Source organism: Lytechinus pictus, chromosome 18 (genome assembly GCF_037042905.1).
Source record: "Lytechinus pictus isolate F3 Inbred chromosome 18, Lp3.0, whole genome shotgun sequence".
Lineage (NCBI taxonomy): Eukaryota > Metazoa > Echinodermata > Echinoidea > Temnopleuroida > Toxopneustidae > Lytechinus > Lytechinus pictus.
The window spans coordinates 15,756,545-15,783,935 of record NC_087262.1 but is presented as its reverse complement, the minus strand read 5'-3'; the positions used below and the strand labels follow the sequence as shown (position 1 = coordinate 15,783,935).

The window sequence follows — 27,391 nt, the reverse complement described above, 5'->3', positions numbered from 1 at the left end:
GAAATATGTCTATAATCATCTCCCAAAGGACATGAATTAAGACATCACTCTCGTGAAATGAGCCCAGAGCGACAGGAAGGTTTTTGATTATTTAATGATCTTGTTCTTTGGGGTTTCAAACAGTGTATTCTGTTACAAGTATCATCCAAGCCAAACTTGTGAACTTCTGTGACAAGGGCAGGCAGGGTTATTGTTATCATAATTATTTTAGGGGGTTATAGAAAGAGAAATGCACAAAGAGAGGGAGAGCGTGGGAAGGAGCCAAAGAGGGGGAGTGAGGGGCGGAGAAGAGAGAGAGGGGGAGAGAGAAGAAGAAGAAGAATAAGGAGGATGAGGAGAAGAAGAAAGCGAGTGGTAATTGAAGTATGAACTATACCTTTTACGAGGACCCCCCCCCCCCCCATCCAACGTAATAATAATAATACAATATGGAAATGATAAAAGTTGTATAATTATTAAGTATGTGACCGAACGCATTTGCATTACTGATTTATTAATTTCATACAAAAAGTGGCCATGATTTTTCTTTTTTAAGGGGGAGGGGGGGGGGGGGGGTCTGATACAGGCGAACAAACGCATTTTCTCGTCTGAAAATTTCAGACTGTTTTCATACTAAGGTGGCGCTATTACAATCTACTTTGCAGAGTACATTCATACTCTGCTGCTCCTTGTACATGCATGAAAGCGGATTGGTCTTTCTTTTTTTTATTCTCGGTCTGTCCGTCTCTCTCTCTCAAGTCCCCCTCCCCCCTCTTTCTCCCTTTTCTCTAATCCTCTCTCTCTCCCTCCATCTCTTTCCTGTCATATACACAGCATAATGACCAAACTTCATATCATTTGCTCTATTTGTTTAAATGACCCATTTTTGCCCTATGGATCTCATTCCATCTAAGAAAAAGAGAATGAATCATTTATGTCTATTTTCAATTTAATTAACGATATCTAGGTAATATAGTTTTATATACAATATCTTACAAATCACAATATACACGTTACAAATCATCCAAAACAAACAAAATCTGAAACACATTTACTATCCATTTAAATATTTGTACTAAACTGAAAATTTGAAGCCCCCCATCTAATATTTTGTTAAAAGGGTTTAAAAAATGGTCTACCTTCATCGGTATTTGATATTTTAGGATAAAGATGTCCTGAAATACCTGGTAACCCACCCCTAGGGTTATACTTTTTAATATTTGTTTAATCTAGTCTATAAATCCCTTATCCTTTATTCATTTGTCTGGACCTCCAGGGGGAGCCCCTCAGATGATAAATGGTAGATGGAGGATGTGCATTTCAAACAAAGTGTATTTTGGTTTAACAGAATAATACAATGAGCTATATTTATTTGAGTCAGGGGACTGAACTTGAACATTATCACCTGGACCAAATTGAGATCGTGGATTCAAATACAAAAAAGCCAGACATTTCAATACATCATTATATAAAATGTATAAAAGATTGTATAATTAGAATGCATAAATGTACTACAACAAATATACACTTGTTATTTATGCAGTGTATTTTTCTTTTGCAAATGTGACTTAGATTAACTTTGTATATTAAAGTATAAAAATGGTAGAGCCAGTTCAAGGATACTTATCAAGGAAATGGACGTTGCTACATTTGAAAAAAACAAACAAATTGAAATGCATTTACCAGGGATACCCCTTGACATAAAAAAAGTCTGAAAATCATCTAGAATGAGACGTTTCGTACACAAAAAGTGTTTTCTATGGCTGAGAACAAATTTAAAGAGCCTGAAAAGCGGCACCCCTGTTTAAGTAAATTGGGGTTTGGAGAAAATGTTACTCAACATAATGATTATGAATCCTTAGTATTCTTAATAAGAATTTCTTACCATTCACTTTGTATTAATGGATGGGAGGGGTGGGGCTTATGATTTATACAGAATGATAATGATAAGAGAATGATATTCATTAGAATACATTTGGTTAAGTAGAATATATACTCCCAGATTTCCAGATGTTATTCCATTCCCATTTTTTCAACTTATTCAGCTTTAAATTTCTCCTTAAAATTTATAGTTGAACGAAGTTATCATGACAGAAAATTGTGTCCAATACACAAGTATGAGAGTTTATACAGTTCCTTAAAATCATCAAGTTCTCAATTCCTATGTCTTTCTTCTTGTGATATGATCATAGATGACAACCTGGATATACTGTGGACAATCGACGGGAGTCCTTGTTGAGTTGTCACCTGGAGAGGGTGCTTTTGGGTCCACATTCAGGATCTTGCGATCACGCTTATTCTTGAAGAGAAGTCCGGTCGCATTCTCAGCGATGACTTGGTAGTTTGGTGTCGGGTTCGAAGTAGACGTCTGTGTCTCCCAATTGTAGAAACTGTTGACAAAAATATAAAGGTGACTTTGCATGAGTGACTATTAAAAGGAGAATCAAACCCTTACATGTAGAACAAGTGCGCTTATGTGAAAGCTGAAAAGTCAAAGAAAAATGGACAAACAAAATGAGCATGTAGAGAACACTGATGCTATGAAGATCCTCTCACTGACAATGCAACCAAGACATTTGATGTGACACATGAACAGCTCCCCCTTTGGGGCACTAAAAACATACCCCAAAACATCTCCTTTAGCTCATTCTAATGATAGCACAAACTCATCATCCACCACATATTTTGTGAAATCAGTATGACATTGTCCACCCATTAAACATAAAAATTAATATGATCTACGGGGGAGCACTTCATGAGAGGACCTGTCAGACGTTTTAACCGGCAAGTCCTGTTTAATTTTTTTCTGACAGTTACCATAGTAACAGAGAATCTCAGCCAATCAAAATCAAAGAAAGTTGTCAGATCTGACTACCATAACTATAATTTTTGTACGTAGAAATTTGCTATGCTTCATGGCTTGTATATCTGTATTGATGTACAAGAAAATTTTATATGTTGGAAATGGAAATAAATGAAATGATTAATGTTGATGCGCTCCCCTAATGGACTTAATAAAAGAGAGTTTCAGTGAAATATGTACAAAAGTAAGGGGAAAGTTGATAAGGCATGAGTAACTGCATCAGCAGCTTCAAGAAACACCATCTTTAGGGGATACATACCTCAAATCAGACGGCCTTGGGAGGAGCCTCTTCCTCCCGCTGAAGTAAGGCTCAAAGTCCTCGGTCTTTAGGCGATGGGCATAGTCGATGTACCCGGAGATCTCCTGCCCTCTGGAGTTCTTGTCCCGTATGAAGATGATGGAGGTCATCTTGCCGCTCCTGTTGGCTTCCTCTCGCTGTGCCAGGGCCTTCAGGAATGGGTTCTTCAGATCTTTTCCAGAACTGGCGAGGGTCCTAATAAGTTATAAAACATTGATTGGTAATTATTAGAAGTGGTCATTCTGACTCTTGTTTGTAAGCAAACATAGTAGGGATGGCTATAACCCCTCTCTGAGGGACATGGCCACAAGGATTTATGCATTACTAAACAACACTTTTGCATTTACTTTTTTAACCCAACTAAACTGAATTACCAGATCATTCATTACAACTACACAAATAACTGAAAACCAGTGTTTCCTGAAACTGAGCAATCATAATTTTGGGAATCTTTTTCTAACTTTTTGATTGACAATGCAAGGCCTACATGTTTACTTTGCGCTTCTTTACTCTAGTATTCTGGTGCAAGTGGTGTCCAAATTCTTACATTCTCAAATTGTTGCATCCAGTAGTCATCTTTTAATCTACTAAATTATTATTTCTATTTAAATATTATAATTATTTAATCTGGCACCCCAGGGCCTATCCAGGATTTTCCAACAGGGGGGGGGGGGGCACATTTTCGAGGAAAATTTGACAAGCAAAAAAAAAAGATTTTCACCAAAAATTGAAGGTCATTTCATACACGGGAAATTTGACCCAAAAAAATTCCTCAATTGTGAATGAACGACATATTCCCATTAAAAATATATGCCGTGACTTTCAAAGGAGGGGGGGGGGGGGCACACCTGTGTTAGAATGGCATATTTGCATTAAAATTTTGATTATGGCTCTCAGAAAGGGGTGGGGAGGGATGGATGGATGTGCCCCCCCCCCTGTATCCGCCAGTGTGGCACCCTATCATAATTTCACACAAAAATAAAGAGTGAATTAAAGTCCTGCCAACATGTCATTTCATGTGTCTTGATCATGAGCATGATCTGAATAATGAAGAGAAGCAATACCTCTCACACAACAAATAGTTTAAGAGTGACTAAGTTTAAGCCACTATCAAGTCTTTTTGAAACTGTCCCCTAAACATTTATGACTTACTTTTGTTGGCTTCTTTTTGACAATCTACTGGCTTCTGCGGCTTGTTTTCTGGCTTCAAACTCCTCTCTCTTAAGGACTTCTCCACTTCCTCTGTATCCCAGTTCAACCAGCTGCCTTGCAAGCTCTTCATCCTAGTGGATTGAAATATTTAAGATCAGTAAATTTACTAGAAATATCATATGAGAGTGATAAGTATCCCTGCCCAAATAACATAACAGCCTTGGATGAGAAACGTATATATACATGTACTGTAGCGTAAATGAAAGTATCAAGTTCCCTGATTTATTGCCTTAATGTACAGTTCTTACATGTCTTAAATGCCCATGCAAAAGATACAGTATATCAATTTTTTGAAGTAATTCAATTTATCAATAAACAATTTCTTTAAAATGTTCAATTATTTAGCAAAATAGATGAACTTGTTATAGCACGCAATCCCATTTTCTTCAGGGCAAAAGGCAATTTAAAATTACAATCTTTTGTTTTAAATACAAACTTTTAAATGACAGTAGACTTCTAAATAAATAGATCTAGATCTATTCTAGGGCCTAAATCTACATGCTCAAAGTTATTTTTTCACTTAGATCTATGAAGGTAACACTTAAAAGTGACGAGCATAGCAGCCAGAATGAAAATGAACAGAATTTCAGAAGACATGTAGCGAAATGGAAGCTAAAATGAAGAAACGACTTTGCATAATAATGTCACTTGACTTGCTAGGAATTCTACAAAAGCGCCTAACGTTAACCAAGTACAAGATCTAGGTCTATTCTAGACTGATAAATCCGCTGTTTCGGAGGAGTTTTTCAACATTTTCTGATTTTCTTTGGTCCTCCTCCTACACAGACAGATGACGGCCGTTGGACTCTTAATGGTGGAGCAAATAACCACTGCTTAACTACAAAGTATATGGAGAAAGGGTGCGCTTTTGCACCCTCCTCGATTGCTCCTAAATGTTGCTTTTTGACGGGGAAAAAAGGAAGAAAAAATAAAGATGAATTTATAATCAAATACAATCAGCTTACCACCTTTCTGAAAAATATGCTGGAAAATAGCGAATTTTGATAACTTCGGCCCGTATTCTGAAGTCGGGTTTAACTTAAACTCAGGTTTAAAGTTGTGGTTTAAGTATGGGAAGCCAAAAGTATCAAAATGTTTATTAAGTTGTATGTTTCTTATGTTTACTGTGCTCTTTCCTGATTCATTGATGGTGAAGACAATCATCTATTTGTACTTCTTACACAATTATGAATGATTTGAGTGCCGAATGAGCTGAAAGTAGGATATCTCTACTGTTAGTGATTATGTAACAATTGGCTGTCCATACTTAAACCACAACTTTAAACCTGAGTTTAAGTTAAACCCGACTTCAGAATACGGGCCATACAGATCGGGATCAGCCAGATTCTTCTTCGATCGCCGTCAGCTACAGATGAGCGAACGGACGCACTAGCGCAGCGGATTGGCTGGCACGTTTGTACGCTCAGCTGACGGTGATCGAGCGATAGAAGAAGAATCTGGCTGATCCTGATCTGTTAGTCATCAAAATTCGCTATTTTCCGGCATATTTTTTTGAAAGCTGGTAATCTGAATGTATTTAATATAAATTTATCTTTATTATTTCTTCCCTTTTACCCCATCAAAAAGCAAAATTTAGGATTAATCGAGGAGGGTGCAAAAGTGTACCCTTTCTCCATAGACGCTGTAGTTAAGCAGCAGTTGTTTGCTCCACCATTACTGTATGAGCCCAATGGCCGTCATCGGTCTATTGACAAAGGGGATGCCGCGGAGCTAGACGAAGTCTCAGCGGAGCATATCCTTGACAGAACCCGGTCTAACGTTTGGTATAGAAATAGATCTAGAGTCTAGGCCTATTCCTACATTACAACAAAACGTCAGACTCCGAAACTAGTTCCAAGTAGACCAAAAGCTTCGGTCTCTGTTGGTTGTTCCGCTGAACTCCATAGGCTCCACTCTCCAATTACAGAGACCAAAATTTAACTCGATCTGTACAGGGACTCAATGGCCACATGTTTATGTATTAAGTTTGGATAAAGCAGGGAAGTGGGAGTTGCGCGACAGCCAAGGTAAGTCACTGTTTTTTTCCTTTTGAGTTTTGTTTTAAAATTTGAGTTTATTTTTCCCCGTTTTGGTGCATTCAGGCCAAAACGGAATAATAATCTTTATTTTTGTCCAGTTCTTTTTATAATTTTATGAAATAGAGACAAAAATCAATGAGCCCCGTCAGGGGATTTTGCATTGTTAACCCCCTAATGGCGGCTGCACGATTGCGAGCCATCTTTGTACGCGAGGAAAAAGTTTAAAATTAAAAATAAAAATTCAAAATGTTATTGTTTACAAAAAACTCCTCGAAACAGACGCCTGCCAGCTGTCTTAGTTCCAAGATGAAAATATAATATTTAAAAATCACCATGTACTGTAGCTCTCCTAACAAGAAATAACAGGAACGAACAGAAGACGGAAGAAATGCAAGTCACTATTCTACTTTCAATTCATACCATTTCAATAGTAAGTTTTTCAAAAACAACATTACACAAAAACCGATATGTGGGACACGTGTAAAATAAACACCAGGCACTAACACTCGTACTCACCTCTAAATAATACAAATCTAAGGAAGATATTTGAGAATCTAGGAAATCTTCATAAGTATTAAACTCAGTTACTATGTTGTCACTTCCAGATGTTATTTCTTCCTCCATGTTATAAGTAAAAGTTATGTCTTTTTACTACAGAAATTGTCGTCAACTTCGTGAGTGTTGTTACGTATCACGCCGTCTATTTAGAAAAGAATCCGCAGTCGGAAAACTATTAATGTAGTTCCTAAAATTGACTACGAAAAGACATGAAATTAGATATTTCAATAAAATATGAATATCTTGATGGATGTGAAAAGGTATCATACTTTGGAAATCTGATTTTGACAGATTAATTCGATTTAATAATATGTCTAGTCGTATACAATCAGCTGAATTGAATGGTTGCTAGGCAACGCTTATCGAGAAGTGAAATCAGCAAATGAAATTGTCCTACAAAATTCGTTTTTTTTTCTTTTTCTAATGATGTTTTCTAATATATCATCTATGTATTACTTCAAAAGGATCTTGACTACGATGTTTATAATTTTAAATTTGATTACAGATTTACACCAGGAAATATGAAATGAGGCCGAGGTAGCTAGGGTGTGGTATCCATTCGCCAAGCAAGGTAAATACATGTAAATGAAGCCCCGCCTCTCTCGCTGCACCTGTCGCTCGATCCCTATACCACCAAGCGATTTGCATGCATAGGTAAATGTTCCGTGTATCCCATAGCGACGTGCATCGCTGTCAGGCGCGTGCAACTCGGAGAAAAGAGAAGAACCGGCGACGTAAATAAAAATAACTGAACTAATATTGTTACTCCTGTAATCCTTCAAGACTTATGATTTTCGAGACGAGATTATAATCAAGTAAAGAATCAGGTAAGGATAAGGATCATTGTTGCATGTATTTTAAAATGCAAGTGGTTTGCGAAATATATATATATTTTTTTTATGCTGTGCATTCCTGCCACAAATGATACCCCTTCTCTGCTAAACTCACCGGGGAATGGCCCGCTGGATCACTAGGTGTTTACATGCGTATACATGGTATACTTCGTATTGTGTCATATACATGTAATATATATTTTGATTAAAGGATTTATAGTTTCAGAAAATCCCCCTTTTGCAGTATAATCTTTAAATCTATAGTGATTGTATTGTAATCTGATTAAAAGATATGAATGATGAGTAATGTCATTTAACACTAAATACTTTAAAAAAATTACTATACAGATGTCTGATTTTTTTATGATGTCGATGAATAATAGATGATATTGATAATTACCATTATTATTTCTAGCTTATCATTATTATTATTATTATTATTATTATTATTGGTAATATGATTACGATTATTATTTTGTTAATTTTGTTGTCATGTCATGGTTATTATTTTGTTCATTATCATCTTCCTATAGATATACAGACTACACTGAAATTTTCTATATTATTACCATTCTTTTCTTGGTTAAAAAAATAGATTATACACCGGAGGAAGAAAGGCCATAGACCATCATCATGTTGAAACAAGACATGCCAAGTGGGAAGGTCCTGCTGAGCTTTGAGTCTAGTCCGAGGAGCAAGTCTCGCTACCAGACCCTGGCAGTGAAGACGGAAGAGCCAGAACCAGAGGAAGCCAAAGAATATGCCTCATTCTTGAAGTAAGTATGGTGTAGGCCTTCAATTTCATTTTAGGTTAAGATGTACAACACGAAGGGGAAAATCTTAAAGGGGCACACAAAATATTAAAGTCCATGCCATAAGGATGCTTTGGATTAATTCAATCCCTGAGTAAGACATGTCTTATATAGACTTCAAAATCTTTATATATTTTGTTGAATGCCACTTTCTCTTTTTTGTTACCATGAGATGCATTACACGTACCAGTGTTTAGGCACTGTGATACATTCATTGTGAAGAGCGCTGTATAGATACTAATGTTGTATTGTATTGTACAGGTTCCTCATTTCTGCTTAAAATTATTTGTTTCTGCATTGAAGTTTAGAACTGTTAAAAAGACACTTGGACATGGTTGTCTATATTCCACATAAAAAGCATATTGCTTGTCTTAATTATGAAAGAGCACGAATCTGACAAGGCTAAGGAATATTTAAGTGATTCATGACTTAAATTTTTTTAATGAATATCATTTGTTAATTCGCTACCAGATTGCAGTCAATAATCAGCATATAGTTGATATATGCTAAGCATTGGATGGAGAGAGTATTGAAATGTTGAACATATGGTATCTTGAATTAATTGTCATAAAATCAATTCACTCTTCGTTTTGAAGATAATATTCAAAGAACCGATCAAACTTAATTTGTTTTAATATTCCTTTGAACAGAGCTCAAGAGAGAAAATGTGGTCCCGATGGCTACCTAGACTCCAACAAGTACACCCATTCCTTCCAGGTCCGTGGGAAGGTCCTGGACTCAAAGGGTAGTAAGCCCAAGAAGGATGGGACAATGTCACCAGTACCGGCCAAGTCTGCCCCACCCAGCCTTGGGGCACAGAACTTTGGGGATTTGACGGGGCCCAAGAGGTCGGAGACCGTGGTCGATGTGATGCAGAAGGTAGCGGTGGATGAGAGGGAACATGGGAGGAGGATGAAGATCATTGAGGTAAGGAGACCCCCTCCCCCTCTTGGAATGTAGATGTAGATCCACGTTGCTGAAATGGTTATTGTGTAGTAGAATTATTAATCATTCTGAGGGATTTATGTGTTTTTTGCATAATTACTTAATTCATGAAAAGAACACTTATCCACCAAAAGAATAAATAACCCAAGGATACATACTGTCTCTGACCATTACTCTCTAGCACAATAATATCTTGTATGATCACCCCCCCCCCCCAGCTGATCACCCCCAGCGACAACCATCTTCCATGATGAGGTAGATTAATGATGCTCTGCTTTTGCTAGATGACTCTCCTATTTATCTTGTAATTTGCGGCATTCTAAATTCTGTATGTTCTTTTACGCCTCAGTCAATATATGGTACTACAATATTGCAGCATTTTGCAGTGTATGAACTGTATGAGACACTGGTGTGCAGCAGTATTATTTCAGAATTATTATTATATACTGCAATATTATCAATATTTCAGTATTGGTGCATATATGAACAGCGTACATCAGCTAAAATACAGGATTCGCAAATGCTGTTATTAACACTCCATCAGTCACTTTAAAAATAGGTCACCAGTTTAAGCTAAAAAAATCATGTAAGATCCAAACTGAGGCTATGCTCTTATTCGCAAAGAGTTGTTACAGGGTGAAACGGTCATCCATCTAATGTTGTAACCGATTTTTATTCCAATTCCCGATCCGATTTTCCCCCTTTTTCTACATTTTTCTGAACTCCGATTTTTGACGAGTGGGAAAAAAATCGGATCAGAAAAACCAAAACATAAGACAAAAAACATGTGGCGACATGTTTCCGTCAAAATGCGCTGATGATTTGTTTTGATTTCGGACAAAAGCGGTGGAAGGAAAAGAAGATAAAGGAGAAGAAAATTATGATTTGTTTTGATCTCCGATATTAGCGGAAAGGCAGGAGGAGGAGAAGATGATGATTTGTTTTCATCTCCGACGTAAGCGGAGGAAGAAGATGATGATGATTTGTTTTGATCTCCAACATAATCGGGGAAGAAGAAAAAGATGATGATTGGTGATAATTTGTTTTGATCTCCGACAAAAACGGAGGAAAAAGAAAAACAATAAGAAGATGATGATATGTTTTGATCTTAAGCGGAGGCAAATAAAATTTAGTTGAACACGCTGACATGCGCGGTAATGTTTACGACTATGCGTCCTCTAAGAGTTTAGGATTACCTCCGCCATCACCACGATGTTGTAGAGAAGGTGAATATCATCGGAAACAACTTCAGATTGTAGTGCGTCTATTTCCGGAAGTAATGCGACCACTAAGACTTTACGATTGCCTCCGCCATCACCACGAAGTTGTAGAGAAGAGGACTATTGTTGTTCGGCGGTAGTGTCGTGCGCTGCATCATCATTATCTTCTTTTCCTTCCTCCGATTATGTTGGAGATCAAAACAAATCATCATCTTCTTCCTCCGCTTTTGTCGGAGATCAAAACAAATTCTGTCATCAGTGTAGCTTGCAGCATTTGTCCACGTGCTGGCCACCCACAAATTTAATGTATTTTTTTGTTTTTGAATATCTGCCGATCCGATATCCGAACCGATTTCGATTTTAGGAGCAAAACTTCCGAACCGAACTCCGATCCCGTTATTGCTCTAACTTACAACATTACATCCATCCTATGTTGCAAAGAGTCTGCCATTTGACTCTTCCAAATTCAAAGAAGGACAAGGTAACTCTATAAAGATAGTCGATTGTCCATGCATTTCCACAAGAACGCAGTGCTAATTCTATGTGATTATTGCCGATCTGTAGACACAGAGGCAATCAAATTTTGTATAACTTTGTATGCATACTTCCAAGGTAAGTTATGACCATTGTTATAATGTTTGATTTACCTCTCCTCTAAAATAGGACCATATGTGGCAGCACAGACAGGAAGAAAGAGATCTCAAGCGAGCAGAGGGAGACCTGATGAAGAATCAGGCCTCACTAAAAAGGACCATGAGGGACTATGAAATAGGTGAGGAACAGCAAAGCAAAAAATTGGGGCAAAGGGGGTAAAGGGGATACCCCCCACCTTAGCAACAAAAATAAAATTAAAAAGTATTGTACTATATGTTGATGTGGAGTTAGAGCTTCATCAGCCAGTCACCAGTTTGTTGAATAAAGTAAGATTGATATAATTTTAAAGCAAAGAGGATAGATTGCAAATGAGATCTAAAATAATTATACTTGTTTCAGGTCAATACACGGTATCATATGGAATGAACAGTTAGAAGGAGAAAATGCCGGTAAATGGAAAATGTTTTTCTGTCATGGCTTTGTTTACAGAATAAAACTCCCTTCAAAAAGGGGGATATCTGTTGATTACTAACATTTTTAGTAATCAATATGTCCCGTTTAGACGGGACATATTATCCTTGTTTTTACATATTCTATTAGATAACAACGCTCTCAGAGCTGCCAATATTGCTACCAATATTCTAAGTGGTAGAATTGTGTCTAAAGCTTGGTATAATACTGTGTGGCAGAGTATTATAAAGTTCATATATTGTGTCTGTTTAAAGCAAAATAAAAATAAAATAAAATCAATATTTGTTTCGTTGTCTCACAGCAATCACTAGAAAGAAAAAATCAGAAGACCAGAAGATGCTGGATAATAAACAAAAAGAGTTTTTCATCACGAGGGATTATGTTCATCAAAAGGAAGTGGTAAGTTCTGTTGGTAACTATAATGCTACATGCAATTTTTACTATCAGAATTCAATTCCAGGATTAATGTAACAATGATTAAGTTCGTACTGCTAGTGGTAGCAGGACCCTTGGTACAATTTTTCAAGAGGTGGTGCTGGTTTTGAAGAAAAAAAAAACACTAGCAAAAAAAAAAAGGGTTTTCACTCAAAGGTGATTTAGCTTAGAAAAACATTGAGAAGCCCCCCCCCCCAAAAAAAAAAGAGGTTTCAACTACCAAAAGAAGGTGATTATTTTTTAAATTTATACCTTTACGTCCTTTGGCATACCTACTTGATTTCCAGGGGGTGCTGCCTATGGTGAATAACACACGCAGCACCCCCACTTCCAAGGGCCATGGTAGTGACGATGATGGAGGTGATAATAATGAGGAGGAGGATGATGATGGTGATGATGAGGATGACAGTGATGATGATGAAGATGATGGTGATGATGAAGATGGTGACGATGATGACGATGATGGTGATGATGATGAAGATGATGATGACGATGATGGTGATGATGGTGATGATGATGAAGATGATGATGATGATGATGATGATGATGACGATGACGATGATGGTGGTGGTGGTGATGATGATGATGATAACAATTATGATGATGATGATTGATGATGATGATGACAATGATGATGATGATGATGATTAAAGGCGATCATATAGTGATGGTATAATCATGTTTCTAATGATGATGAAAATGATGACAATTAAATCATAATGATAATGATGATGATTTCATTTATTCTCCTTGATCCCATTCCAGCAAACCAAGAAGAATATAGAAAAGGCTGTGGCGAAACAGCAACAACTCAAAGATGAGGATCGAAAGGTGCTCCTATCAATGTAAGTATATTTAAACCGTACATAAAATCATTTTAGAATTAAAGGTCATTAAAGACTGACGTTATGCAGTTATGGCTTAGCAAATCATACTTTAGGCTTACGCTGTACACAAAGTACTTCAGGTTTGATATTAATTATTCACTAAATGGAATCAAAGCATAAAATTGACATTCTGACCTATTCTATTCTGCACACTTAGAATAATTTCTCAATTAATCTGAAATCAACATGAATACAACATACATTTACATTATTACATGGATACATATTTCTACACTAAGCCATCTACATGTATAGTGCCAGAATGTATCTGCTATTGAATCATATTTCATTTATTTATTACTAAATTGTATGCTACCATATCAGTGGCTCCCAAACTGTTAATTATTGCATCGTGTCATTGATCTACAAGGGCAACTACTTGTACATTCAAGCAGGGGTGATGCTGTAGCCCATGTTTTTTCCTTTCATCTCTTAAAATATCAAATTTGTGACAATAATCAAGGCCATTCGATGAAAGTCAAATTTTCGTTTAAAGTTCAGGTATTGTTTAGGATTGTGTTCTGGAGGCTTACTATGAGGTAATTAATGATTTGGAACACTTAAACTATACAATGATAATTTCTTGATTGATTGTATTTTTTATTCATATGCGACATGCGGAAAAGATATCCATTTATAAATCCGAAATATGTGCCAATACGCCTCAGGTGACCGAAGCTTGTTTGAATTGTTTTGCGAGTTTTTCTGTTTGATGATCAGGTTTTGGTTCTTTGGACTCCTACATGTAGCTGGCTTGGGATATCTAATAGTGTGTGGTTCAGTTCTGTATTTGTCAGGAAATAAATTTGGTTTTGATATGGTTATAGCTAGTCCGATTCTAGAAAGGGATGAGGTCCCAAAGTTGTTTACCGTGCATTGTCTCTGCCACTGTTACAGTGATGCTAGGTTACTTTCCAAATTTTGAGTTTCCTCATGTTTGCTTGCAATACAAATGGTTGAGGAGTTGTAGCAGTCAGTAAAGCGTTTGTCTGTTTATTTACAAATTAATTGTTACAGAACAACTCTGTTGGACTAGTCGTGTTGTAGGGGATTATTCTGGTGCAGTGGTTCTCACCAATCCTCCAGTCAGTAATGTTGTAAAAATGAGAAATGAACAAGTGTTTCAATGATCCACTTTGCTCATTTCCCCTTAGAAGTAGGCCTGAACTGATTCCGAATTCCTTTTTGGTTGGACAAACATGTTGTGGATCTACATGCATAAGGAATCGTACATTTTCTGGATTTTCTGGTGTTTGTATAATTCTCTGCACTGGTGTCTTGGTTGGTCTCAATTGTAATCTTGCAGGTATCAATCATGTTCTCTGGAGTTTATTCGGTGTCATGATCTGTACCCTCTTGTTAACTTTCATTTGCGGGACATGTTGGAAAGTGGTGGATGGTATTAACAACGCAATTACAATTATTCAGATGCCTTTTGTGTGGTAGATTGTAAATTATTCCCTGAGAGATGAATGCTTGGACAGATTTTTAAAAAGAATTTGTAATGCAATCCTTTCCGAACTCTTCCTATGCCTGTCAGTGAAACAAGCAACTATCATCATTACGCGATAGTTATTAATGTTTTTGAGCCATATTTCTACTATAAAAATATTCATTTATTTACGCTATAGGAATATTCATGTTCATGCCTTTCTGCTTGTTTTACATTTCTAGGTAATACATAATGTTGATTTTTTGTGGTATATGAATTATGCCATATGTTATAAATATTTAGATATTTCCACTATTCATGGCTTTGATGAATGAATAATTTAATATTCATAAATGTCTCTTCAATTACTTTATCATCTTGCAGCGGAGACCTTGAGAGGAAATACCGTGCCAAGATGGACGAGATCGAGCTCCGTCGTGTCGAGGTTCAGAAACTCAGCGAAGAATTCACCAAGAGGATGGTCTTGAAGGAGGAGGAGACCCATCGTCTCAACAAAGAACTCACCGACCTCGCTCTCAACATTAATATGGAGATTAAAAAGAGTCAGACTGTGGTCAAGGATACGAGAGAGTAAGCTGTTTATTTATCTTACAAAACAATAGTGACAATTGATTTTTTTTTTCAATTTCACTTAGTGAGAATAAGAAATTATGATTTTTGTCTCACCTGCATAGCAGAGTGAGACTATAGGCGCCGCTTTTCCGACGGCGGCGGCGACGGCGGCGGCGGCGTCAACACCAAATCTTAACCTGAGGTTAAGTTTTTGAAATGACAGCATAACTTAGAAAGTATATGGACCTAGTTCATGAAACTTGGCCATAAGGTTAATCAAGTATTACTGAACATCCTGCCTGAGTTTCATGTCACATGACCAAGGTCAAAGGTCATTTAGGGTCAATGAACTTATACCATGTTGGGGGAATCAACATCAAATCTTAACCTAAGGTTAAGTTTTTGAAATGTCATCATAACTTATAAATATATGGACCTAGTTCATGAAACTTATACATAAGGTTAATCAAGTATCACTGAACATCCTGCATGAGTTTCACGTCACATGACCAAGGTCAAAGGTCATTTAGGGTCAATGAACTTTGGCCGAATTGGGGGTATCTGTTGAATTACCATCATAACTTTGAAAGTTTATGGATCTGATTCATGAAACTTGGACATAATAGTAATCAAGTATTACTGAACATCCTGTGCAAGTTTCAGGTCACATGATCAAGGTCAAAGGTCATTTAGGGTCAATGAACTTTGGCCAAATTGGGGTATTTGTTGAATTACAGCCATAAATTTGAAAGTGTGTTGGTCTAGTTCATAAAACTTGGACATAATAGTAATCAAGTATCACTGAACATCCTGTGCGAGTTTCAGGTCACATGATCAAGGTCAAAGGTCATGTAAGGTCAAAGAACTGTGGCCACGTTGGGGGTATTTGTTGAATTGCCATCATATCTCTATAAGTGTATTGGTCTAGTTCATAAAACGTGGAAATAAGAGTAACCAAGTATCACTGAACATCTTGTGCGAGTTATAGTAGTTTTCAAAATCAGCACTGCTGCTATATTGAATCGCGTGATGCAGGTGAGACGGCCAGAGGCATTCCACTTGTTTTTTAATATAGCGCCCTCTTGGTAATCTTTTATTTCTTTTTTTTTTGAAACTTTGAGCAATTATTCTACAAACATACTGATTCAATATCAGAATGCTACTGACAAAGATTATATCCTGTAGTTTTGAGCCCATTCCATGCTTGAGAAGTTATTTATATTGGAAAAAAGGGCGGAAAAATGCCCAGATATTATATTTCAATTGGATTCTCAATCAAAATAAAATTTCATATAACTGTTTGAGGGCATAGGCATTCAGGTAATGTATTAATGAATTGTAAGAGGAACTTTCTACAACTTAAAATGAGGCTTAATCAAATGTCATTGCTTATCTTTAGTAATCTTTCCTTTTTTTTTACAGTGACGTTCTGGCTGAGGGAAATGATAAATGGAGGCAGACAAATGAGACAGAAAGGAGATATGAACAAAAGCTGAAGTAAGTTAACAGGAATGGAGAAATTTCAAACTTTTGGTGGTAGCGGTGGGATGATTTTGAAATTATTTACTACTACAGACATAAAGTATGGAAAGGAAGATTTGGTGGTTTTAGTTAATCTTTTTCTTTTAATCTTTTTCTATAATTCATCTGATTCTCATCCAATTATACATTTTTTTGTAGTCAGTGAAGTTCCTTTCCTTTGCCAATGAGTAAATAATAATAATAATTATGATGATAATAATGATAATGATGATGGTGATGATGATGATGATGCCAATGAGGATGATGATGATGATGAGGATTATGATGATGATGATGATGGTGATGATGATGATAGAACTTTTAATAATGACAATGACGATGATAATCACAATGACAATCATCATAATGATAATAGTTGTACATTTCATGAAGAAATGAATATTAGCAGTAGGTTTAGCATCTAGAGTTCAAATGATGTACAATTCAATGACATTGTCAACTTATTATCATTCATGACAAAATAGGTATTTGTATAGTTATGCATTACAGCTCAATAACAGAACATGAGAAACTATATGAAATTTCCTATCTCCACCATTAGAATGATCGAATCACAATACCTTATTCATGGAAGTGACATGAATTTATCACATACTGTCAATGTTGTCATGTTGATCCATTACATTGTGCTGTACATGTGAGCATACACATAGTGCAAGATATTTACTCACTTTGTGAGAACGCAATGACTGATTATCTGCCTCTGTTTATGTGTCTAGGAAAACAAAAGACAAGGCAGACTCATTTGAAAACAACAAGAGGAAACTCAGCTTAGATATCACGCTAGCACGGACAGGGATGGAGGAGAAGATTCGTGATGGTAAGTTTGCATCAGTTTGATCATTTTTTACAAAGAAATGTGAATAGTTTACTAGGTTTTTGTTATTTCTAACATCAAGTGTGGCTTAGGTATTACATATGAAAAGAAAATATAGTTGTTGCCAATTTAAAGATCAAAGTTCTGAGTCATCACATGATATTTAATCTCAGATATCCCTGATTTTTCAAAAGTATTCTCTTATCAAATGTTTGGTAAATAGATTACATCATTGTTATTAATAATGTCGAACATCAATTCATTCATTCTACTATAATACCTGATTGGTCAATGAATTAATGAAAAATTATAACTTTTTCTTCAGTAACATTTGATTATGTCCTTCTTGATGACAATGTTTAGAGGGTAGAGCGCTTCTGGATACCAGGAATCAACTCGGAGATAACCGATTCACTCAGAAGAAACTTCAAGAGGAAGCTCTAAATACCAAGCTAGACCTGACCAATAAGAAGATAGAACGAAGATTACAGGTAAGAATTCAGAAGAATGAATTAGCTGTCATTGTATAACTCTGACAAATTATCTCCACCATATAAAGCAGGGCCATACAAATATGGGGGTCGCAGGTTTGCGTGTATCCCCCTCCTGTAAAATCAGAACATCACACGAACATATTTGATGATTTTGAATGTAGCGGATTCCTCTGTGATAATAAGATATGATCATCTGTTATGCCAAAGATAGTAAAAATGAATATATAGAATTATGAGATGACACAATATTAAAACTGTCACACCAGCTTCAAACTGCGACAAGAGAAAAAGATACTACATGCCCTTCTTCAGGTATATTTTACGATTAAAAAAAATATGAAATTCCCTGTATGAACAGATGTTATCCTTTGTTATTAAAAAAGGCATTACATTTAACTTTTCACTCTAGCTTCACAATACAAGGAGGATATAGGGGTTACAGGCCTTCCCCAGAGATATCAAATTCTTAGCATAAATCTTTTGATCCTCTGTTAAAATGAGAATGTAACGTTTTAAAATGGAAATTTATTTTCACTTTTCACTTTAGCTTCACAATGCGAGGAGAGAAAAGAGACTACAGAATATCAGTGCTGATAAGAAAGGAATGCATGAGGCGTCGGTGGCTAAATGGGCTGAGAGATACAGCAAGAAATATTATGATGCTTCCAGGAGGGAGAACGAAGATGCTATGAAACATGCTCAGGTATGGAGATGTGTCTTATTTGTAATATAGGTCCAATAATCAGGGTTCCCACAGTCGTCGAAAATCCTGGAAAAATTTGTGGTCAAGAAAAGTCAGAGAAAATTCATGGATTTGCATTTACCTCATGGCTATGGCAGCTTTCCAGTTTGTCGTGTCTCACAACTCTCATGCTCCGTGATAATACTCTGCTATTATAATTGGTGTTCATGATTTTCCCAGTTTTGTGACATCCCAACTCCCGAGACATCACGGGAAGTCATGGATAGCAACAATTTAGTCATAGAAAAATCATGGAAAAGTCATGGAATTCTGTTTTCAAATTCATGTGGGAACCTGATTAATGTAGTACAGCTACTGTATACTCTACTTTGTTTAATACGTGGTAATATATGATTAATGTGGGTGTACCTGATCCACCTTATATGTGCTTAACTTTTAAGGAATAATGCCTAACAGGTACCCTCCATTCACCTCACCTGGGTTGAGTTCAATATCTTATATTGCTTTTCAACTAATTTCTTGCACAGAAAGTCTGTATAATCAGATTCAAGTTCAGTTTGCTGACATGATAATAAGCAATGAATGCTTCCACAAAATAGGAGCAAACTTGACAGTTTTTTTTTTATTAATGAGTAATTCTGCAAAGCTTTGGATGGTAACTTGATTTTATTGTGTTATCGCCTCTTCTGGGAAAATGAAAAAAAAAGAAAGAAAGGAAATAAGATGCACATTGACCCCCAAAAATATCAATTTTCTACAAAATTCCAGGGCCTTGTACCCCTCCCTACTCCATAACCAGGAGAGTGTTTCATCAACATTTGTTGTCGGACAAGTTGCCAGATCTTACAACTTTCCTTGATTTTGATTTTCTGAAAAGCATACTTATCCAATTGCTATTTTGGTAACTGTCCATTAAACAGACTGTAAAACAATCGCTATTTTCCAAGTGTCATCATCAACCAATCTTTCATTAATCTTTACTTCACAGAGGACAGTAGCTAAGCTGGAAGAGATAGAGCACAACATCTCAAACCGCGTCAGAGACTCAGAACTCTCCAGGAAGCAGCAAGAGCAGCAGGTCAAGCGTCTTGGCAGCAAGCTGGCTGAGATGAAGAGACAGCACCAGATGCTCATCAAACAACAGATGATTGATTGTGCAAACAAAGAGAGAGATCTGGAACAGAAGATGATGAGGCAGCAGTCGGAACTAGCAAAGGTGAGTCACCCTCATGGGTTAGATGAAGCATGTTGAGACAAGGGGCGGAAGGGAAGGGCACTCGTATTCTAAAACCCATGTGCCTCAGAATCGTCTTGATGATGTCATCAATGAAGTGTGGAGCCACAATTACATTTCATAAAGGCTTGGTCCTACTGCACTTACGAATGCCGAGAGGATGTAAAACGGAAAATAATCTTGCCATCCTCTGGAAACGTTATGTATCCGTTGTGTACTCTTTACGCTCTATATCCATCGAGCATCCATCCACTGTGATTTCATTGTTGGCCCATTCTGTCCATTGTCTGGAGCAGATGAAAACATATGAAGCCACCCCCAATTTTTGCTTGTCTGCTGTATCCGTTATGAATATGTTTTGTGTCCGTCGGCCAGTGGGACCAGGGGCCCGTCTTACAAAGATTTACGATTGATCCAATCAATCGTAACTCTATGGAAATCCATCAGTGTCATAAATTTTTCTACAGGAAATTTGCACAATGTCCTTTGTAAACAAAGAGAAGCACAGTAAATTTTTAAGAAAACAATTAATGCATGAATATACATCATAGCTAGAAAATATTTTAAACAAACATGTGTAATACACATTGACGTTGCTGGCCGTCCATAGTTGCAATTGATCGGATCAATCGCAACTCTTTGTAAGACGGGGCCCAGGTCTTAAAAAGGTAAAGTGAAGATACCCCTTTGAAATTGTAGATCACAGTAAAACTCAGTGAGCATTTCAACTTCCTCTGGATTGCATAACCACTTTGCCAAAGCACAAGAATACGGTCCTTTATGCAGATTTGAAATTTCCAAGGGCAGCTTGAGTTGTATCAACTGAACCAATCAACAATCTCTTGATTTTTCTCTGTTTCCAGGCTCATGCGAATCGTGAAGAAGGGTACCTTACACTCCAGAAGCACAGACTGTCTATGCAAGAGGATATTAATATACTCAGTGAAACAGCAAGGGTAAGTTAATGACATAGAGACTGTTCTCACTACGTTCCTAAAACTAGTTTAGTGGAAACTAGTTTAACGCGTAGTGAGAACGGTCAAAGCGGTCTTGGAAGCGATCTTCCAAACCAGTTTGGAAAACCACCTCGCGATGTAGTTTTCAAGATCGCTTTGCCTCGTTAAACTGGTTTAAACGTAAGTGAGGACACAACCGTTCTTCGGGAAGCGATCTTTGCACATTTTGAGTGCGCTACTCCTCACGACAGGTGTAGAATGCCTATGCTGCGGTTTCGAATTTCGCGCGAAACGTGTCACCCCACTGAGAGCGTTTCCATAGCAACAAGAGCGTTTTACGTGAAGTGATTTTGAAAACCACTTTCGTGTGATCAAGTGGGAACGCTAGCAAAGCGATCTTCCAAAGTGGTTTCCTGAATCGGTTTCCAGTAAACTAGTTTTAGAAAGCGTAATGAGAACGGCCTCATACACTCACCTTTGATCCTTCATGAATATGTATCTTAAAGGGGAGTGAACTGTGTGTGGTCTCTCATTGACTGTGTGTCATAAATACATAGTCTTGAAATATACGTTTTCAGATATCTACTGATACTACACAGAATAAATTGACCTATAATTATATTTGTATTTATTTATATTTATTTATTTTGTTTTATTTATTTTATACTGCAGGGTAGGCCTGTTCAGTTCTTAAAACTGCTTTACAAAGGCACCCTGCAGTTTAAAATACATGTCAAGATAACTATGAACAACAACAACAAACAACATCAAAAATACAAAATACAAAATATCTAACATCAGAAACAATTAACACCAAAATATAGAGTGGGAAGTGACAATTTAAACATACAGAGCATTGTAAATCAATGGAATATCATTTCGCTCTTTATCAATTCGTATGAAAGGCTTTGCATATTTTTTTAAAAACTAACAAGGAGGTACAAACTTGTAAATTTGAAGGAAGTGCATTAAATAATTTGGGTCCGACATATGCGAAAGATTTTCTTTTATGTTCAATTCTAGCTTTGGGAAGCTGAAGGGGGCATCGCAAAGAATACCGTGTCCTGTATTTCATGGGCCGTTTACATACTAAAGGTTTTAAATAATTTGGAACTAAATCATTCATTATTTTATATACAAGAACACAATACTGATATTTTATACGCTGATCTACTGATTGCCACTTCAGTGACTGCAACAAAGAAATTTGTGATGTATTATAATCTTTTTTCAAAAGCATTCTGGCATATTTATTTTGAATAGAGAAACTAAAAATGTTTGAGAGGAAGAGTAATTGTTTTGCTACTTGGTAACATAATTATTGCGGTATAAATGTATTGAGTAGTTAATTAGCATGTTATCATTCAAGTGGGTCTATATTACTAGACTGCACTAGCATTATGGACCAGGAAACTGGCCAGGTATGAGTAGTTGAGGACTCGAGATGGTGCTATTGGTTCGTATCTGCTTTAAGAGAATTATTGCCAGTGGGAAGTTATTTGAAGAGATGTAGCATTAGCATTGATCAATATATCATAATGCCTTTGCATATGTAAAATATTATGACACAACCCCCCCCCCCCCCCTATTAGAAAAAAAGAAAAAATATTTTTCTGCAGAATCAAGTCTTTTAGTGACAAAAAATTGTATAAAATATTCCAGAGACAAAATCTATTTGCTCTTTCCTTCCTGAAAAAAGGAGTATATCAAAGTGGAATAAAGTCTTAAAAACATACCATATAGGTTGTCTAAAACAACCTAATTCTTAGCATTTAAAGGCTAAAAAAGCCCACTTTAATTTTTGGTGAATCGATCCTTATGAAAACACCTTCAAAATCATTACAAGATTATATGAAAGTGTACATTGTATAACAGGTGTAACGTGGAGCATATATGTTAAAAATGTGTTGCTATTTTGTAATTTTAGAGGAAAGTATATTAGCGAGTGCTTGACTAAATAAAGATATCTTTATATTTTGTTTCTTTTCTTCAGGATATAATATTTGTCTGTAGTTTCAAATTTCTTAGATCAGTGCACATTGGATTTATAATGTCATAACACTAAAAAATACACTTCTGTATCCATTCAGAATATTCTTTTGTTTTTTTCATCACAGGAACATCAAAGACTGATGAGGATAGGACAGAAAACTGACCTGATGAGCAGCGTACCTTGATCATCTCTTGGAACAGTTTCATATGCTATGCTATCAATCTTTACTATTTCATAGTGCAATGGTCATATACAGTTTCCACTGGCATATTGAGCACTTTCAGAATGTCTCTTGGAGCAGTTTCATCTGCTATCGATCCTCGGCTCAGAGTGCAGTGGCCACATAAAGTTTCCTATGTTAGTTTTTAGCACTTCAGCATTTCTCAGACCAGGTCCATGTGCTATTAGTCTTCTTCGCTTCATAGTGCAATGGCTGTGTTCAGTTTCCAATGGCATTTTGAGCGCACGGTACGTATTGGCGATTCCTTGACTCTGTAGAGTACATTGGCAAAGGCCATGCTACACATTCATCGTTGTCAGTTCTACGGTATATTGTACGCAGAGATGTTACTGGCAAATTTGGCGTAGTTGGTAAAGTCGGCCGTTAAGTTGGACATCCCCATGGAAAATGGGGGGAAAAAGCAATCTAAGTTGCATTTACAGAATTTTGGGTTTCCTGGTTGAGGAATGTGTACATAATATAAGTTCTTCATCAATCTTAAAATCTATTGTGAAAACGATTTCATTTGCAGGAACACCCATATTTCCTATTTACTACTGCTAATGAAGCACAAAGCTTCGTGGTACAGGGTCCTTGAAACGTTCATAAATCTAATTATAGGTGGTTTGATAGTATGATAATCCCTTATGTACCGCTATGCTACATGACTGAGTTTAATGATACAATGTATTTCACGCTTTAATCTCATATGCCTATGTATTTTTGGGTGGAATAGGAAATGATCATGCAATATTGTGGGTTTATATGATATACATGTAAACAGCATATTAAACTCTTGATTTATTTTTGTTTCATTTTTAGCTTGATTTATTAAGAGTTTTTAAAATCTCAAACAGACTTCTGATTTTGATATCAATATATGAGTAATTGATTGAACTTCACCTTGAAATTGCACTTTTGATTATCATGCTTTTGCTTCTGAAATGTTAGTCATTCCAGAAATATCTAAACTTATGATTTTCATGAGAGGAATATGCTGCACCTATAATTTCCTACCTTGATTTAATTCACTTTGAATCATGATGAACAGATTTTCTACTTTAGATGATTTCATGATAACTAGGTAGGAGGTAGAATATGAGACAATTGATGTATTTTTTCTAAATTATAATTATACTCATTGAGGAAGAATGCTAGAAATTTACTTTGTAGGTGTATTCTTATACAGATAGAATTTTTATCATTCCAGTGATGGATGTGAATATAATTATTGTTAAGTATATACAGTAATAATAAATATCATCTAGTATGCATATGATGTATGCACCTGAGTTAATCATATGATCTTTCAGAACTTGGGTTGAATGAATATCTTTATTATTGGATCACATTTAGTCTGACTTGGGCACATTATGATTAAGTTTTAAATATGTTTCATGATTTTCTAACCATCTTTGGTGTGATATATGCTTTCTGTATCATGATCAAAAGTACAATTGAACAGATACTGCATCTGTAAAAATGAATGTCATAATATGAATGAAATCAATTTGTATTCATTTGTCCATTCTCCAGTTCTCTAATTACAAACTGCATTAATATATATAAACATGCATATTCCTTTACATTTATCAGAAAATTAATAGCAATGTAACTTATACTGAGTCAGTATATGTGCATGCTGGTATTAAATGAAATCAATTTGTCATCGTATGTACACTATCTAATCATTCTCTTCTTACAAATTGAAATAAATGTATACCTTTAAGTATTACCTTCACATTCCTTATTATCTATGCAAATTTATATGTCCATAACCATAAACACTAATTGTTTAAAATCAAGATTAGTTAACATTTATATATTCCACACTTTTTAAACGACCATTGTATACAGATGGTATCTCACTTTACTGTAAATGCAATATTATATGACAAGTTTAATATCCATTAGTGCCTTCTGTTTTAGTTTGCCAGAAATATCAAATTGCCACCATTAGTATCGGTTTAGTTTATGAGGAAAATGGTAGAAACGTGATGGTGATTTAATTTTCATTGGCATTTTTAGCAAAGTGCAATCCGTGAATTTACTGACATCCTTTATGGAGGGTTTTAGGATTAAGTTTGAAGAGTATGAATTCATGCACTTCTTGAATGCTAATTATTATCAGAAGTTGACATGATTCAAAAGTTCACCTCTAGAGCACGTTGAGTAAGATGAATAGAACAAAATGAAGACTTTGATTTTAAATAAGGAAGTTAATTACATTTTGCGATTTTGTTTAATTTCACAAGACCATTGTGCACAAATGTTTGATATATAAAAACAGAGAGTCAATGAAGTCACACATGCACTGTTCATTATATTTTTTTTAAGTTGTAGTAAGATTAAACAAAATTTTCAACATCGCTACTTTCTTATTTTCACCTCTGTGATTTAAAAAGTACAATGTTTATGCTTATTTGATTTTTCTTTTAATCAATTTTTGTATTAGGTTGACCTGGCCTCCGTGCCAGTTGTACCATAACTTAATCATGATTTTAAAAAGAAAAATCTTTGAAATTTTTTTTAAAAAAAAACCCTAGTACAAATATCATTTTATATTTACATGCATACTCAAAGTTATCCACTTCCAACTTCTACCTTCGGGTGTCATGGTTGCTATTCAAATTCAAATTTCTTGCACAAGTTTTGAAATGGTTGCCTTAACAATTGCTATTTTTTTTATATCATCATAAATTTAGTATTAAAGTAATCTATGTTTTTGAAAGTTGTATACCTTACTTGTATATCTATGCAAAGTTTGATATCCTAAATTCTAACTTGTTTAAAAACTGATATTTCCTCCTCGTGAATCAGAGAGTAACATTCCATGATGCTTTGTGTCTGTGAGTTTCACTGACAAATTTGCTCTGAGCCAATTACATTCAGGGTTTTGAGTAGCTTATAAGAGTTGCCAATCGAAAATATAAATAAATTGTTTCATGACATTTTTTCCCAGATTCTACATACACTTACCATTCATTGAGATAAATTGACTTTTCCATTTCTTCCAAAATCGTCATTGCAATCTTGATTTATTTACATTTTTCCTAACAGTAATGAACAATCATTACACTGAGTTCACTTCTGTGATTTTGTGTCCTCAAGTAATCATAGTGATATGTGTCAATTTGAACAAAGATGGATTCCTTTACCTCTTTATTTTGTGCTACATTACATTTAAATATATGACACTGCACTGATGAATTAAAGACCACCATCTTTTGTTTTAATTGGAAAGATGGTGCTGGATTTGGACCCATAGGCCTGTATTCTGAGGTCGAGTGTAACTTAGGCTATGGGAAGCCGATAATATCTGGGCCCATTGCATAAAGGTTGTTATTATAGTAATTTTGCCATCCAATGGTATCTTTCATGGAATCCTTGATTTTGATTGGCTGTTAAGCTCTGTTACCATGGTAGTTACCATTGGATGACGAAATTACCATAATAGTAACTTTTCTACAACAGGATCCTGAATTATGTTTACATTGTACGTTTCTTTTCTTTGTGTTCCTTTCACATGTTTTAATGGTGGAGAAATATATTTTAGTTACTGTTCCCAGATAGTTATGAATGATTTGAATATTAAATGAGATGATATATTGCACCTATATTGATAGACCTATGTCTCAATGGGCTATCCATAGTTAAACAACAACTTTAAAACAAGAGTTTAAATAGAACTTGAGTTCAAAGAGTGCAAAATATTTGTATCATGGTTAAAATTACCGGCTTTCACTCTTCACTTCTCACAAGTAAATGAACTGTATATCACTATTGTAAAAGTTTTTAGACTAAACTAGCTATTTGCACAATGTTGAAACTTGTTGCCAATGAGCTTTTCTTGAATATATATTTCTTGATTTTTTAAATGTTTTTTTTTCTTATTGGGCACATATTGGTACTTATATCTCAACAGCATTATGATGTTTTTTGCCATTTCAATCATGGTTTTATTTTCAATATTGTATATACTCATTTCTATCAATGAAGGCTGAATTATGAATGAAATATAATATGAAGGCCTTGCCTTGGCTGTCAAAATAGAAATTGCCTTAAGATGTGTTTTTGTTTAGAGTCTACATGTATTCTTTCTTTCATGCGTCGCTTAGTCCATGTGTCTGTTATTGGTGTGTGATGCTGACATAAGATTATGCTGTGCAGACTTTAAATGGGGGGGGGGGGAGGGGGGTGGCATCGTGGTCTAGTGATTACGACTCTTGTCTTTCAATCAGAGAGACTTGGTTTAAATCCCAACCAGGGCATGTTTTCCTT

At 35.8% G+C, this 27,391-nt stretch overlaps 2 protein-coding genes across 2 annotated transcripts; one reads left to right on the top strand and one right to left on the bottom strand.

The window, feature by feature from the left end:
* Positions 1–910: 910 nt before the first annotated feature.
* Positions 911–7,303, bottom strand: LOC129282193 (cilia- and flagella-associated protein 299-like). Its single transcript, XM_054918117.2, has 4 exons — positions 6,908–7,303; positions 4,293–4,423; positions 3,102–3,335; positions 911–2,369 (listed from the first exon to the last, which is right to left on the bottom strand). Exons 1-4 carry the CDS (start codon positions 7,013–7,015, stop codon positions 2,141–2,143), a joined length of 702 nt encoding a protein of 233 aa, XP_054774092.1. The 5' UTR covers positions 7,016–7,303; the 3' UTR covers positions 911–2,140.
* A 296-nt stretch (positions 7,304–7,599) lies between these two features.
* On the top strand, positions 7,600–27,181 carry LOC129282250 (major antigen-like). Its single transcript, XM_054918178.2, has 14 exons — positions 7,600–7,776; positions 8,378–8,558; positions 9,245–9,521; positions 11,423–11,531; positions 12,126–12,223; positions 13,025–13,104; positions 14,963–15,169; positions 16,574–16,648; positions 17,413–17,513; positions 17,874–18,001; positions 18,552–18,707; positions 19,696–19,923; positions 20,805–20,897; positions 23,015–27,181. The coding sequence occupies exons 2-14, from the start codon at positions 8,416–8,418 to the stop codon at positions 23,072–23,074; spliced, it is 1,755 nt and encodes a 584-aa protein (XP_054774153.2). The 5' UTR covers positions 7,600–7,776; positions 8,378–8,415; the 3' UTR covers positions 23,075–27,181.
* Positions 27,182–27,391: the final 210 nt, after the last annotated feature.